General features: G+C 47.5%; 1 protein-coding gene across 1 annotated transcript in view; it reads right to left on the bottom strand.

Annotated features, from left to right (window-relative positions):
• yjefn3 (YjeF N-terminal domain containing 3) overlaps positions 1-16,903 on the bottom strand; it is a 79,936-nt gene that overhangs the window by 12,201 nt on the left and 50,832 nt on the right. Inside the window, exon 3 of the mRNA XM_068015788.1 lies at positions 1,512-1,622. Within this exon, the coding sequence (XP_067871889.1) occupies positions 1,512-1,622 (111 nt within the window). The remainder of the gene's footprint in view (positions 1-1,511; positions 1,623-16,903) is intronic.

The following is a 16,903-nucleotide window of genomic DNA, read 5'->3' on the forward strand; positions in this document are numbered from 1 at the left end:
GCAGAAACAAACTTTAATTTTTATTTATTGATGTGACAAGATGTTTTCATGGTTATAAACCACAGCCTATGGCTCACATTGCCTGCAGATAGAAATATAACCCACGGACTTATCTTGACCTGGCATCATGGGACCCACTTTCCTGTGGGGCTTTACCAGGGACATCAGCCTGTCACTGGATTTCTCAGGCAGAACTCCCGCCCTCCCTGATGGAGATCGCTGCCGGAGTCAATGCACGCGGTGTGGAGTGCTGCCATGAGGCTGGTACAAAGGCACCTCATTGGCTGTGAAGCTCTCTGGCACGTCCTGAGGTTGTGAAAGGTGCTATATAAATGCAAATCCTTTCTTATTATAGTACTAGTCTTCCTAAAATCAGCGGTGCAATGTAAAATGTAGATGGCCAATTGCTAAACACTGGGCACGATCGATGATGTGCCGCTTGCCCTGCTCTGTATTTGAACATAGTGATGTATATTTCAGATGTTACCATGGGCAAGCAAATCCTCAACAATAATTTCTGATGTTGTGAGCTGTGCTCAGTGGCTAGCCCTCTTGCCTCTGAATCAGAGCTCATGGGTCTGTAGTCCCACTGCAGAGACTTCAGCACAGAATTCTAGTGCGGTACTGAGGGAGTGCTGCACTCTCAGAGGTGCCGCCTTTCAGATCAGACATTAAACCAAGGCCTCCATCTCTCCTCTCAGGAGGACATAAAAGATCTCATGGCACTGTTTCGAAGCAGAGCTGTGGAGTTCTCTCTGTGCCATAGAAACATAGAAAATTTACCGCACAGAAGGAGGCTATTCAGCCCATTGTCTTTGTGCTGGCTGTAAAGGAGTGATCCACCCTAATCCCACTTTCTACCTCTTGGTCTGTACCCCTGTAGGTTACGGCACTTCAAATGCATAGCCAAGTATTTTTTCAATGTGATTAGGATTTCTGTCTCTCTGACCCTTTCAGGCAGTGAGTTCCAAGCTCCCACCACCACCCGGGTGAAAGATTTCTCCTCAACTCCCCTCTAATCCTTCTGCCAATTACTTTAAGGCTCCGCCCCTGGTTATTGACCTCTCTGCTAAGGGAAATAGGTTCTTCCTATCCACTCTGATAATTTTATGCACCTCAGTGAAATCTCCCCTCAGCCACCTCTGTGTCCTGGGCCCAATATTTATCTCAACCGTCAGCAAAGTACAGATTATCTGGCTGTTTGTGGGATCTTGCTGTACGCACATTGGCTGCTGTTTTTCCTACATTACAACAGCGACTACACTTCAAAAGTGCTCTGTTGGCTGTAAAGTGCTTTGGGATGTCCTGAGGACGTGAAAGACGCTATCGAAATACAAGTCTTTGTGATTCTGAGATAAATATTACAACGTTACAAATCATTTAAAAGAAAATCTATTTATTTGCGGACCTGCCCTCCTCAGAACAGTCACAGCACCCCCATTACACAATGAAACCAGCTCAACAAAGCTAAGGTCAGAGCATGTAGACTCCCCACCTCCCCAGGTACCTACAAATGTCCGAAGGTGTCTTGCACACACTAGGCCGATAGCTCCATTTTGCTCCTGGCCGCAGATCACCAATACTGTCGGCTGTTTCTTTGGCAGCGAGCTCCGAGGATAAGCCTGAAGAGGAAAGAGAAAGATCGTCAGTGCCTTTGTCAACTCTGCACCTTAACCTCAGGAATGGGGTTGCCAGCTCTGGTTGGACGTATTCCTGGAGGTTACATCGTTTAAAGGAAAGAAAGACTTACGTTTCTATAGCGCCTTTCTTGAGCTTAGGACATCCGGAAACACTTTCCAACCAATGAAGTACTTTTTGTAGTGTAGTCACTGTCATAACGCAGGCAATTATTTGCGCACAGTAAGATTCCAACCTCAGTTATGTGATAAGGACCAGATTAATCTAGTTTCAGTGATGTTCATTGAGGGTTAACTATTGGACCAGGGCACGAGGACAGCTCCTCTGCTCTCCTTCAAAAGAGGGCCATTGGGCCCTGCCTTCAACCCCACTCCTCCCCACAATGCTCCCACCATTGGTCACCTGACACGCCCATCCTTGCAGCACTCCGTCTTCTCGCAGCCTATCAGAAAGTGAATCCAATTGGATTAATCATAACTCTTAGTTAAACAACCTTTCTTCCCTTCTCCAATATTTTTATAACTAAACAGATGTGTTCAAAGAAAATGGGAAAAAAGACATACAATTAGTCTAATGCCCCCAAGAGTTTTCTCCTGTGTTTTTCTCGTTGCTGTGTCCATGAGATTAATCTTTAATTCTTGGAGAGTCCAGGGTAATTCCTGGCGAGTTGGCAAACCCTCTTCAGGAACTGTCACCGTCTTGTAGAAATTAAAGAAAGAGCCAGGGAATGAAAGAGAGAGGGAGACAGAAGAGCGAGAGAGAGAGGGAGAGGGAGAGGGAGATGTGCACACTAACACACATCCACCTGGGTCTGCCGCACATCAAGATAAGTGGTTACCTGAATCACAAGTGTGATCATTGGTGCCCCTTGCAATAGGTGTCAGCCATGGCTCAGTGAGTAGCACTCTTGTCTCTGAATCAGAAGGTTATGGCCACGCTGACACTCTCAGTGGCAGTGCTGAGGAAGTGCTGCACTGTTGGAAGTGCTGCCTTTTGGATGACATGTTAAACTGTGGCTCTATCAATATAAAAGATTCCATGGCCACTATTCTGGTAGAACAGTGGAGTTCTCCCTGGTGCCTTGGTCAATATTTATCCCTCAACCAACATCGAGAAACAGATGATACGGTTATTTATCTCATCATTGCATGTGGGATCTTTAGTATTAGTTTTAGAGATACAGCACTGAAACAGGCCCTTCGGCCCACCGAGTCTGTGCCGACCATCAACCACCCATTTATACTAATCCTACACTAATTCCATATTCCTACCACATCCCCACCTGTCCCTATATTTCCCTACCACCTACCTATACTAGGGGCAATTGCTAATGGCCAATTTACCTATCAACCTGCAAGTCTTTGGCATGTGGGAGGAAACTGGAGCACCCGGAGGAAACCCACGCAGACACAGGGAGAACTTGCAAACTCCACACAGGCAGTACCCAGAATTGAACCCGGGTCACTGGAGCTGTGAGGCTGCGGTGCTAACCACTGCGCCACTGTGCTGCCCTCTTGCTGTGTAAATATTGCCTGGTCTCATTTCCTTACAGAAAAACAGCAACCACACTTCAAAAGTACTTGATTAGTTGTTCGGGAGGGAATTCCAGGATTTTGACAGTGAAGGAACGGCGATATGGTTCCAAGTCAGGATGGTGTGTGACTTGGAGGGGAACTTGCAGATGGTGGTGTTCCCATATATCTGCTGCCCTTGTCCTTCTAGTTGGTAGATGTCATGGGTTTGAGAGGCGCTGCTGAAGAAGGCTTGGTAAGTTGTATCTTATATATGGTACACACTGCTCTGTCGGTGGTGGAGGGAGTGAATGTTTAAGGTGGTGGATGGGGTGCCAATCAAGCGGGCTGCTTTGTTCTGGATGGTGTCGAGCTTCTTGAGTGTAGTTGGAGCTGCACCCATCCAGGCAAGTGGAGAGTATTCCATCACACTCCTGACTTGTGCTTTGTAGATGGTGGACAGGCTTTGGGGAGTCAGGAGGTGAGTTACTCGCCACAGAATTCCCAGCCTTTGGCCACGGTATTTATGTAGCTGGTCCAGTTAAGTTTCTGGTCAATGGTGACCCGCAGGATGTTGATGTGGGGAATTTGACAATGGCAATGCCCTTCACAATATTCATTTCTTTTGCAATGAGGTGTTAGCTGTGGCTCAGTGGGTAGTATGCTCACCTCTGTGGCAGAGGGTGGTGGGTTCAAATCATACTCCACAGATTTGAGCCCAATAATCCAAGCTGACACTCCCAGTTCAGTACTGAGGGAGTGCTGCACAGTTGGAGGTGCTGTCTTTCAGATGAGATGTTAAAACTGAGGTCCCGTCTGCTCCCTCAGGATTGGACCTGGCACAGAGCTTCCACGGAGCCACGAGGATATCAGATCTGGGACATTTATGGATGTAAAAGATCCCATGACTATTTCGAGGTGTCTAGGCCAACATTTATCCCTCCATCAACATCACAAAAACAGATGATCTGGGTCATTATCACATTGCTGTTGTGGGATCTTGCTGTGCGCAAATTGGCTGCCACGTTTCCTACATTACAACAGCGACTACACTTCAAAAAGTACTGAGTTGGCTGTAATGCACTTTGGGACGTCCCGAGGTCATGAAAGCAACTTATTGATATTGGAAACTGAGCCTCGAACTCTAGTCAACGTTTGATAGCAGGCCTGGCCTGTTTAATACCACAACAGTGTGACATGGTATTCTGATATCAGGGCTTATCTGATGATTCCGTGCTCCCAATAAGAGCTGATCCTGAAGGCAGTGCTTCAAAGTGAATCCTGGGACCACGGCCTGTGATTTTCTGCTCATTAAGTTAACATGCAGAAAATTCCGGTCCATTTCCCACTGCTCGCTCTTCGCAAGGGAGCGTTGCCACGCAGGGAGTTCAAAGTCATGGAATGAGATCTATAATTCCACCTATCCACAGCCCACCCACTTCTCTTCCCCCCGGCATGCTTTGTACATATCCCCAATAAACAGAAAAATAAGGGTTGACCCAATGTATCCCTGCTGTGTAAAGATCCCATATGTGTTCCAGTCCTGATGTCCTCATGGCTCAGTGGAAGTACCATCCAGTGAAGCTCTCTGCCAAGTCCGATTCCCAGTCTGTGGGGAGTCAGCTGATCTCAGACTAGGGATCGCTACAATTGGGCCCAGGCCCACTCACAGGTGACCACTTGGTTAAGGTACAGGAGGAGTGCAGGCACTCTCGGAAGTGAGTGAGCACAGTGAGGAGAAGGGGAAACAGGGAGAGGGATTAGTCCTGGAGCAAGAGGGGAACATCACGCATCTGGCAAGGTTGCAAAAGGATTTGGCAGCTAAAAGATTAACGTAAGTCGCAACATTTTCAATTCTCCTTTTCAAACAAAAGAGCAGAAATGAAACTTCAAAGCCAGTTATTGAAGAATGATAGAATGATATTATTTACAATAGCCAGACTGAAGGAAAATGGAGACCAGGTGCATAACGGGACCCATTCATCGTGTATCTGACAGGGAAAGGTTGGCAGCTCTTCCCCTCTCTAGCTGACCACCTGCTTCCCATTCCCAAAGTCAGCACCAAACCCAAGTTGTAGAACCTCAAGGTCACTCTGAAGATTTTCAGTTTAAAATCTCAAAACCTACCATTAAATTTCCACTGACAAAATAGAACAACAAAAGTAGGCTCATTGCGCCTTTGACTAAAACACTTGAGTCACAAAAACCACCATGACAATAAGTAATAGTGAACAACTCTTTAGGACTCTTGACGGTCCCCTATTGGATATTTTAAGGATGAAGTTTCCTTCTCTTCATTAGGTTTGTAGAAGTTGGAGACTCCAGGGCAAACTGGGGGGTTGGCATCCCTGGCAAGGGCAAATAGATAAAGCATTTTGGATGTTGTGAACAGGGGCATAGAGTACAAGAGCAAAGAGGTGATGCTAAATTTACGTAAAACAGTTGTTAGTCCAGAGTTAGAGCACAGTGTACAGATTTAGATGCCCTATTATAGAAGTGACATTAAAACCACAGCAATTATAAGCAGGATGATGCCATTGAAGGGAATGATAGTTATGAGGAGAATATTGGGTTTTTAATATATTACAGATATTTATAGATAGATAGTAAATGGGTCATACTGCAATTATACTATCCTGCTTGTAGTGGTGCTGTAATTACAGCGTGACAAGTTTACATAGGAATTCCCCATTATTAATGTGGACATAGAATTTATAATGGGGAAAAAGGTTGACAGTGTGCTGATTGAAGATTTAATATATTACAGATCTACATAGATAGATTCTAATATATAGGGATATTTGTATTGTTTGTTTATGCTATCTATGCAATGGGATCTGTAGCTGTAAAGCTGAGTGTTTGTGTGGAGATGCTGCCAAAATTTTGCACACCCTGTGCCACATTTTACAGAGATCCAAGTGGCAACATCTGAATCCCCACTGAGCTTTATTCTGAGGCTTGCTGTTGACACCATGGGTTATGGCAGTCAGGGTCTTGTTAACTCTGGTTGGACGTATTCCTGGAGATTTCATCATGTGACCTCTTGCCTCCAACTGCCCCACACCCACTCTCTCCTTTCATTGGTCGCCTGACAAGTCCATCCTCGCGATCTCACCACAGCCAATCAGAAAGCAAACAGATTCCTCGTTACCTGATTGGATGATTCTTGACTGTTAGTCAAACAGCCTTCTTCCCCCCTGCCTGATATTCTTATAACTATTAAACAAAAGTGTTCAAAGAAAACAAATGGAACTACAGAGAGCCAGCATGGACTTGGTGGGCCAAATATCCTCCTGCTGTGCCATAATGACTCTGACTCTAATGCAATTCTTTTTAACGCCCGTATGAGTTTTCTCCCTGAGTTATTCACAGCTGTATAGTACAGATTAATCTTTAATACCTGGAGATTCCAGATTAGCAGTTTATAAATCAGCCACATAGCTGAGGAATGTAGCAGTCTCAAACCCCTCTCTGCTGGGTGTTAAGGATCCCATGGAACTATTGATTGAGAGATCGACATTAGTTAGGGCACAGAGGAACGCCTCTACTCTCCTGGAAAATAGTGCCTTGGGATCTTTTACCTCCACCTGGGAAGGCAAATCGGGCCTCAATTTAACTTCTCATCTGAAAGACGGCATCTCTGACAGTGCAGCACTCCCTCAGTAGTGCGCTGGAGTGTCAGCCCTGGAAAGGAGAACATTGGAGAGGGACAAGAAACAAGGTTTGATGGGTAAGAAACGTTTATGTTGGGATGTATGGTGTCCGAAAGTACCCGGCAGTTTCCCACTTTCTGTACAAGAAGCAATTGAGGAAATTTGCTCTGAAAAATAACCCTTTATTGAGAAATCAGGTGAAGGGCTGAGGTGCACAGGACCGAGGTTAAAAAGATGAGGTGAGTTAAGAAGTGTGGATAGGGGGCCACCAAGCTTGGGTTTGGAAAACCTGTAGATTGTGGGAGAAAGAATATTCTCACAAAAAACGGTCAGCCATTTAGGGCTGAGATGAAGCAAAATTTCTTCACTTAAAAGGTTGTGAATCTTTGGAACTTGCTATCCCAGAAGGCTGTGGATGCTCAGACGAGGGGTATATTCAAGACACAGACCGATAGATCTTTGAGCACTAAAGGAATCAAAGGATTTAGGGATTGGCTGGGGAAGTGGAGTTGAAGTAGAAGATCAGCCATGATTTTATTGATTGGCAGAGCAGGCTCGAGGGGCTGTATGGACCACTCCTGCTCTAATTTCTTATGTTCTTAAGACTGAAGGAGGTTTTCTGGCCTCTTACATATCTCTGATTTCAATCGCTACACCAGTGTGGCCATGTTTTCAGCTGCCTAGGCTCTAAACCCTGGAATTCCCTCCCTTAAACCTCTCCAGATCTCTCTCGTCCTTTAAGACGCTGTCTACCTCTTTGACCAATCCTTTTTGGTCACCTGTCCTAATATCTCCTTATCTGGCTAGGTGTTAGATTTTGTCTGATAATGCTCCTATGAAGCATCTGGGGGCGTTTTACTGTGGTTAAAGGTGCTATAGCAATGCAAATTGTTGTTCATAGTTTCCCCATCTTGTCAAACCTCTTAGGGACACCTCTCCTTGTCCTCTGGGGCATAAGTTCAAATCTAGTCCTGTAAGAAGGGATGAGCTAGTTCCTGCTCTGTTTGGGAAGCTAAGTGGGAAATGCACTGAGCTGTAACACTGCCTCTCTACTGATGTATCAGTTAAAATATCACAATTTAGATACGTGTTCCCTTAATATCAGTAGATGATGCATCAGGGTTGCAATTTAGCAACAGGTTATATCCACAATGGCTAAGATTGTCAGTCCCTTGAGCTTGCATCGACTGCTGAATATGCAGCTGGTTTAAAGTTTCAATAAACATGTTATTTCTTCATTAGATTAGATTATGATGAATCTTAACAGCAATATCATAAAAACTTCTACTCCATTTGAGGGCCGATCGATGATGCCCCATTTCACACGTAAGGAGAAAAACAGAGAGGATTCTAAATATAGCTCAGACAGAAGAGGTGATGGTTTCCCTATTTCTGAAGGCTGTCCATCGCCACAAAAAATATATACAGCCAATGTTTTGATTCAAATGAGGAAGCCCCTTCAGTCCATTTGATCTCATCTTTCTAGAATACCCTGGGTATTTACCATTGTGTTATTCTATTCACACCCCTGTCAGAAGAATGTTGGCACCATCTCAGTGTGTTCAATAATCAGCTGGATACACAAGGGCCATTAAGAAGAAATTCCTTTCTCAAAATATCCAACTGGGTAATTTGTTTGTTTTTGACACAATTCCTCCAGGAATCTCATGCTAATTTGCAAGTGTGGGAACTGTTTTTATCTTAGATAACAGGATTGTAGCTTTCAAGCCTTCCAGACTTGTTATTAGAAGAGATATTTTCTTCCATAAAGTGGGGGATTGTGCAAAATAGACATTATTGGACTGTTGATGCTGTGTTGATCATTAGGTCTAGTAAAGAGATGACTAAAAATGAGATTGAAGGAGTGAAGGGTGACTACAAAAGGAGATGTTCCAAAGGTGAGGATGAATTGCAAGACATTGATTGACCATCTGTTACCTCCCAAATCTGTGACCACTGTCACCTAGAAGGACATGCAGAGCAGCCACATGGGAACACAACTATAGTATAAGGATTTGAAAGGGTTAATATTTGGGACAGTATGATGATGTAAAAGATCATATGAGAGAGAGAGAGAGACTTGAAGAAGAAGCAACATGGCATCAGTGGAGTTAGACATACTTGTATAAAGCTGTGTATAGTTCTCCAATATGTAATAAACTCGTTATTGTTAAAACTTACTGAAGAGTCAGTAATATCTCCTAGCTAGACTAACCAAACATACAACAACAACACCTTCAACTACCCCTCTGTCGTGAGTTCTTTGTGTTATCTTAAACAACACAATGAGGGACATTCCAGTTCATTGAAGTTCTCTGGATGGTTTATTCACAGTTAAACTAGTATATACAATACAGAGCAAACTATATACAGAACCTGCACTATCCTGACTTGGACATATTCCAACTGGTCCCAGGGATGCTCACCGAGACAAACATCAACTGCTGCTGGAGGACCAGCAACTTGGTGAAAGATGCTCTTTGGTCTGCCCGAAACCTGCTGATCTTCCAGCGCAAAGAGTTGTCCATGACCGAGTGTTGCAGACTGGCACATTCCAAGGTCCAACACTATGTGCTGAGGGACGCACTAAAGCCTGGGGCAGCGGCCGCAAAAACTCAATGGAGAAAGGCAAGTGCATAAAGCCCTCTTGTCATAGTTTACCGAGGGGCTGAAACCCGTGTATGCAACAGAGACTGTTTGATGTGTAATGCAAATGTACATTGTAAATATAATCTGAAAGGCAAGTGTAGTGAGGCCCCTCATGTATTGTATTGAAAAAAACTGATCTGTTCTGAATTTTATGTACTGCCCAGTTTGAATCGTTACGTAATGTATCTTGATAAATTTTACGAATAAAGTATATTTTTGGAAAAAAAAACCCGTTCCTTTATCCTTTCTGGGTCAAAATCCCCAAAATCCCAACCTAACAGCATTGTGAAAGCACCTTCACTACACAGACTGCAGCAGTTCGAGAAGAAGACCCACCACCAGCTTCTCAGGGGCATCGAGGAAATGGGCAATAAATGCCAGCCTTGCCAGCGATGCCCAAATCCCCAAGGATGAATTTTTAAATAGTTTTGAGCAGCCAATTGGAAAGGATATTGGAGTATGGAAAAAGATGCAATGGAGATTCACTGGGATCGGGGGATATAATTTTGAAGATATGCTAGAGTTGCATTCATTGGCGCACAGAAGATTAAAGTATGGGAGATTTAACAGAAATGTACAAAGTTTTGAGAGGACAAAATGAAAAAGATTATTTTTAATCATCAATAACAAGGGAGTTAATTTTAGGATTAATAGTGGAAGTATGAAGGGAGAGTTTAGTAAGAGTTTCTCTTTTATGCAAAGGCTTGTTAGAAAATGAAATGCTTTACCACAAGTGAATAAACAGAGAATGACTTGAAAAAAAGTATTAAAGGATATAGGGATGAACCAGGGAGTAGAAGGCTTGAAATGAGTAAATTTACCACAATGAGTAAAATGGCCACTTCCTGTACCAACATTTCTCTAATTGTGTTCTCTGTGGTAGACGATGGTTTGTGAAAGGCCCCAGTCGGTCGTGGCAGGGGGTGGGGCTGCTCTTAATCACTGACCCTATTGGACAGTCAAAGTGTGCTAGATAAAAACTTGGGTAGGAACCAATGACTACACTGTTTCAAAGTGTTGTAATGTATAAAATGTGGCAGGGAATTTCACACACAGCAAGATCCCACAAACAGCACTGTAATAATGACCATATAATCTGCTTTTTAGTGATGTTGGTTGAGGGGTAAACATTGACCCCAGAACACCAGGGAGAACTCCTCTGTTCTTCTCTGAAATAATGGGGATTGGACCTTTTACATCCAACTGAGAGAACTGACAAGGCCTCAGTTTAATGTCTCATCTGAAAGCTGGCACCTTTGTCGGTGCGGCACTCCCTCCGTGCTGCATTAGGAGCTTCAGCCTAGATGTTGTGCTCAAGTCTCTGGAGTAAAACCTGAACCCACAACTTTCTGACTCAGAGGCGAGAGTGACACCCACTGCAAATATAAGGAAACCAATTAGTTGTGAAAAACGCTGTACAGGCCAATTTTCTTCCCCGACTCCTGTAAAATTCAAGCTCTGTCTCATAAAATCCTACAAAATAATATTTGGGGCAAAGCCAGGGAGAGTTGGTCCCCATTATTAGAAAAATAAGTGTAATTTGCCTCATAAAATAAGCTGCAAGTTTTATCAATTTGCCTTTTGGGTAAAGGGTGCATTGCTTCTTTTGAGGTTTAAGAGGAGCCTCTGGCTGCCTCAGCTCCAGAGGACTGGATTTGGCAGCTCAGAGCTATTTCTTACCTGTTTGGGGGAGTTTGGAAGTTTATTGTTCTCCCTCGTCTCCTCTCATTGAGGTGGTGGGACTGGGTGCAGCATGAAAACTAAATAAAATTAGTAAATCATTCCGTAGGAGTTTTGAGACTCGAACAAGAAAAATGAGAGAGAGAGAGAGAGAGACAGGTTGGTGGAGAATTTGGCTCTCATTACAACTGTTTTCCAGGTAGAAAATGGAGGCAAAGATGGCCATTTTTTAGGGCTAGCTGGTATCTTGGCCTCAGATGATTTTCAGGTGTCCCAGCCCAGCTACCTTAAACAAGACTGTCATCAGCGAGATGTCGGGAGATGTCGGAAATGTGGACTGTTGCAGCCTGAAAGGTTTAGACCACCAGCTCCTCTCCAGCTAAAACAAAAGACATCAGCAACATCCCCCAGTTCACAGTCCACTGCTGTGGCAAGGAGGTCACCCAGACTCACTGCGCTAGGAGTACGAAGAGAAAAAAAAAGACTTGCATTTCTATAGCACCTTTCATGACCACAGCCTCAAAGTGCTTAATGACCAGGTAATCTGTATTTGTGTTGTTGGTTGAGGGATAAATATTGAGCAGGGCACGGGGGTTAACTCCTTTGCTCTTCTTTGAATAGTGCCGTGGGATCTTTCACAACAAACTGAGAGGACAGACGGAGCCTCAGTTTAACATTTTTCCTCAGTACCTCACTGGCAATGTCAACCAAGATTATGTGCACAAGTCCCACCTATGTACAGTGTGCAACAGAATAGAGAACACGAGGCTTCACCTGCATGCCAGGCTTCCTCATGGTGTAAGGTGCTATAGACTGCACTTACATTGCCTTGCATGTTCTCTATAACTGGCCAGGTATCTTAAAAGGGATTCCACTCCCTCAAAACTTTGATTCTGGAACATCCCAGCCTTGGTTTGCCATGTGCTGAACTTGCACAGCGTGAAAATCGCCATCGACAACAGGACATGCAGGGCTCTTGAGATAAAACGTTCATCCCTTTTAAATAACCCTGACCTGCATTCCTGACACTGACGCAAACCAATATGGCAGGGTTCCATTGGAGACCTGCGCCACTTCCTTCTCACCATACTGGAACCTTAGAATGGCCAGTTAGCGACCATTAAATGGGACAAATCTCTGGTCCAAAGTGTTAACAAAAGTCACTTTTTAATAAAGCTCAGAGCCAATCCAGCGAGGTGAAGAATGTTGAGATCCAGAGCAGTCTGGCATAATGACTTTTCCACATGAAACGACAATTTTTCCCAAATTCCACAGATTATATATATCCAGTAATATATTTAACAAATGTGCCTGAAAATTGATTAAATTTTCTTTTTAATTGCTTTACCCTTGCCTTGCGCTGACCGATAGTCTATCAATTTAGAAGGCATTGAGCTCGAATAATGAGGTTTTAGTTCTCTGAAGTCTGCCCTAGGAAATTATTCACCAGATTTTATGCACATTAAACGCAGACCTCCTACTATTCCAACCCTTTGTTTTACTATCACTATTTGGGCCTCTGGAGGTGGTCTAAATTTTTGGTGAGGAATTTAAGACTGGGGCTCAGGGTCAGGATGAATTACTCCTGAGTATTGCACAGTTATGGGTTCAGATCAGTCTGCGTGGTACCCGGAAGGCATGACATTCCTCTATCAACATTTGCAGACTTTAACCCTTTACAGATACCTCACAGGTAATTCAATATAAATTCAATCCAATGGATACAGAGTAAAGCTCCCTCTACACTGCCCCCATCAAACACTCTCAGGACAGGGTACAGCATGGGGTTAGATACAGAGTAAAGTTTCCTCTACACTGCCCCCATCAAACACTCTCAGGACAGGGTACAGTACGGGGTTAGATACAGAGTAAAGCTCCCTCGACACTGTCCCCCATCAAACACTCCCAGGACAGGTACAGCACTGGGATTGGCTGCTCTCTGATTTGGGAGCCTGAGTGCATCAACGAGGTGCAGCTGACTGTGGCTGTGTGCAGAGGTTGGAGGCTGCAGGCTGTGTGACTGCTGCAAGAGGGAGATTCAAACTGAAACAAATTTTTGTTCCAAATTTCAACAAAGGAAGGAAGGCAGAGAACTGGAAGCTCTTTTGTGAGTTTGTTTTATCCTGAAGTCTTTTTCATTGATTGTTGGGGGTGGGGAAAGAAGAGACCTGAAGACCTTGGGTGGGGCTGCATTGTTCAATAGGGAGCTCCTGTGTTTAACATTTTTGGAGAGGGAGCTCCCTCCCCACCCCAACTACTAAGCCTGGGACAGCTGGAGCTGCCCAGGTGAAGAGACTTCTCTTATCTGAACATCGAAGGAGGCGTGTGCCTTGGCAGCTTACAGCTGACCTAGGTGAAGACATCACCCCACCCTCCCAACTGGAAGACCAGCTACAAGACTTCTTTAAAATACCAACAAAGATTGATTCCTCCTGGCCTTCCTCTCCCTCAGCCTCTTTCCCCTGTGCTACATCCTTTAAGTGTTGCTTTTTTGATTTATTGTATTTGCTCTTTTCTTTTCTCTCAACAAAGTGCCTGTAACTCTTCTACCCCATGACTTCTCAGTCCTCTCCGGTGGCGGGGCCCTCCTATGCTGCAGCAGCTGCGACAGCTGCTCCTGTGGCCCCGTCACCATTTAAAATCTTAACATCAAAGCATGGGGTGAAGAGTTACACCCATCCTAATATGACTATTGAGGCTTGTGTTAAGGCAATGGCCGTGGTTGTCGGCCCTTCGGCCATTGTTGCAGCCTCAAAGATGTATGGGAAGGCTGTGTTCTTCCTGAAGACCGAGCGGGCTGTGTCCCTCGCCCTAAGTATGGGGCTCACAGTGGGTGGGATTTTCCTGCCAGTGGACCCTCTGGGGGCCACTGCGCGTCAGGTAATCTTGTCGAACGTCCCACCCTTCATTCCTGATGAGCTCCACCTCCCCCACCTACACCATCTGGGGGAGGTGAGGTCAGGGATCACCCCAGTCCCGCTCGGTCTTCGGGAGCACAGCCTCCGACATGTGTACTCCTTCCGCCGCCAGCTATTCATGCAGCTGGCGCGGGAGGAGGTCTTGGAGGGCCACTTCGGTATAGAGTTTCAGGGGACGGCCTACCGCGTCTTCTGGACCTCGGATGGGGCGCGGTGCCACGTCTGCAAGGGGGTCGGGCATGTTCGTAGGAACTGCCCCAACCTCCTGGCCGCCAGCAAGACCTCGGCGGCCCAGAGTGGTTCCACAGCACCTCCTCCCACTCCCCCCACACATCCAATAGACACCGCTCAGTCGGTTCCGGAGGCTGTGGTTTTCACAGCCTCCAGCGGGGAGGGGAGCGTCCGTTCGATCGGAAGGAAGACGCGGGGAAAAAAGAAACATCATGAGGCGCGTCCCCTGGACACTTTGACTCAACCCGAGCCTGAGCTCAGCCCAAAGCCCATTCCCATGGAATCCACCTGTCCCAGGGCTGGGCTCAGGCCCAGGGTGACTAAAAAGGGAAAAAAGGGTGCGGAGGCCTCTGATGACATGGAGGTCTCTGAGCCTCCGCGCCCTAGTGGGAAAAAGAGGAGAAGGCACCCCTCCACAGAAATAACACAGGGCCCTGAGGTGCAGGGCCCATCTGTTGGAGGGGAGCTGTCTCCTGTTTCAGATCCTCAGGTTCCCCCTACCGCCACCACCAAGGCTGCAAAGTCCGGGCAGGAACTCCCCATTCCTCAGGATGGAGGGGAGGGGATCACCCCGGTACATGAGGCCCCTCCTGAAGGAGTAAGTGGGGCCCTGCTTGTGGTGGGGGAGCCTGGGGACGCCGCCCATTCTGCTACTGGGTCGGGTGCCCTGAATGAAGGGGAGGGCGACGCTCCAGAGGGTCAGCCCTCCCAGCCGGAGTCCACCACCAACCAGGAGACACCCAACCCGGTGAGAACTGAGAATGCTGCCCCATCTGCTGGACCTGTGGGTGCTGGCGGAGCGGGAGATGGCCTCCTCTCTCCGCCTCCGGTCTCGGCTCTGGCTGGATTTCCGGAGTCGGGATCATGTCTCCCCTGGACCACTCATTGGCCTGGGGACGGAGGTGGAGGGGGGTCCTGCGCTGCTGGTACCCACAGGCTCCAGTTTCACAATAGAACCCAGAGAGGACTCCTCCGCCATCGATCCTGGGGGTGGGATCGTGATGGAGGCGGGACCAGCTGGCGCGGCTGGGACGTCCGCCCCACAGTGTGTGGTGGATGTGTCGGCCACTGGCAGTGACGACCCAGAGGAGGATGGGGATTCGGTGTGGGGTACGGAGGATGATCTTGATTCCATCGCCAGTGAGGTGGTGGAGTCCCTCGTGCCTCCCACCGAATCTCCTCTCATCCCCACGGCGGAACTCCGGGATTTCCTTGCGGCTTGCAGGGGTTGCCGTGATAAAGTTCAGCTGGTCCTCGGCCGTTGATCGAATCTGGCGCTGATCATACAGTCCGTCCGTGCCGCCCTGAAGAAAGCAGGCAAGCGCACGGGCGTGAAACTGGTTGAGAGGCGCCGGTTTAATGTGTTCCTCAATGGGTTGCTGGGGGAGTGGAAGGCCAGGTGCACTTCCACTCCCTCCTCACAGTGAGCTGTTGGTGACGGGTTTTAAGTACCTTTGACATGAAGATAACCATAGCCAGCCTCAACATCAACGGCAGCAGGGGGTCTCACCGCAGATTTCACAATCTCTCAGTCCTTAGGGAAGGGAGATACGCGGTGAGCTTTCTGCAGGAAACCCACACCGTTCCGGGAGACAAAGCCACCTGGCTCCTGGAGTGGCAGGGTGGGGTCTACATGAGTCACCTCACCCCTATTTCTAGTGGGGTGGCTATCTTGTTGGCCCCGACTTTTCAGCCGGAGATCTTGGGGGTCAAGGAGCTAGTGCCGGGCCGCTTGCTCCACCTCGCCGTTCGCCTGGGTAGCGTGCCGCTCCACTTTGTGAACGTGTACGCGCCCAGGCCCGGCGCGTTGCAAGCGCGCTTCTTTGAAGAAGTGTCCGCTCTCTTGAGCTCCATCGATAGCGGCGAGTGCATCATCCTCGGGGGGGATTTTAACTGCACCCTCGAGGTGGGGGATCGCTCCGGTCCCCAGCGCGGCCAAGCGTCAGTGGAGAAGTTGAGGGGACTGATCAGCTCCCTTAACTTGGTGGACGTCTGGCGGAATCTCCATCCCGACTCCAGCGCCTTCACGTGGAGGTCTGGAGGAGGGGGGTCGCGAATCGACCGCCTCTACATTTCGCAGGCGTACGTCTCCCGCGTTTCGGCGGCCTCCATGCGGCTGGTGCCGTGCTCGGACCACCGCCTGGTGTGGGCGGAGTTCACTCCGCTCCGCACGCGGGCGGGGTCCGCGTACTGGCACTTTAACAACCGGCTGCTGGAGGATTTCGGGACTCGTTCTGTCGATTCTGGGCCGACTGGAGAAGGAAGCAGGGGGGCTTCCCCTCCTTGAGGCTATGGTGGGATGTGGGCAAGACTCACATCCGCGTCTTCTGTCAGGAGTACGCGAAGGGGTCGACCAAGAGGCGGGAAGCCGAGATCGGGCGCCTTGAGAGGGAGGTGCTCGACTTGGAATCCCGCCTCGGTCATGCCGTCGCGGACCCGGCCCTGTGGCAGGCGTACAAAGAGAAGAAGGGCGCGCTGAGGAACCTGCAGCTCATAGGGTCCCGAGGCGCGTACGTGAGGTCGCAGATCCAGATCCTGGAAGATTTGGACCGCGCCTCACCCTTCTTCTACTCGCTGGAAAAATGGCGGGGGGTCCGTAAGCAGCTCGTTGAGCTGCTGGCCG

This window comes from Heterodontus francisci, chromosome 36 (genome assembly GCF_036365525.1).
Source record: "Heterodontus francisci isolate sHetFra1 chromosome 36, sHetFra1.hap1, whole genome shotgun sequence".
In the NCBI taxonomy this organism is placed as follows: Eukaryota; Metazoa; Chordata; class Chondrichthyes; order Heterodontiformes; family Heterodontidae; genus Heterodontus; species Heterodontus francisci.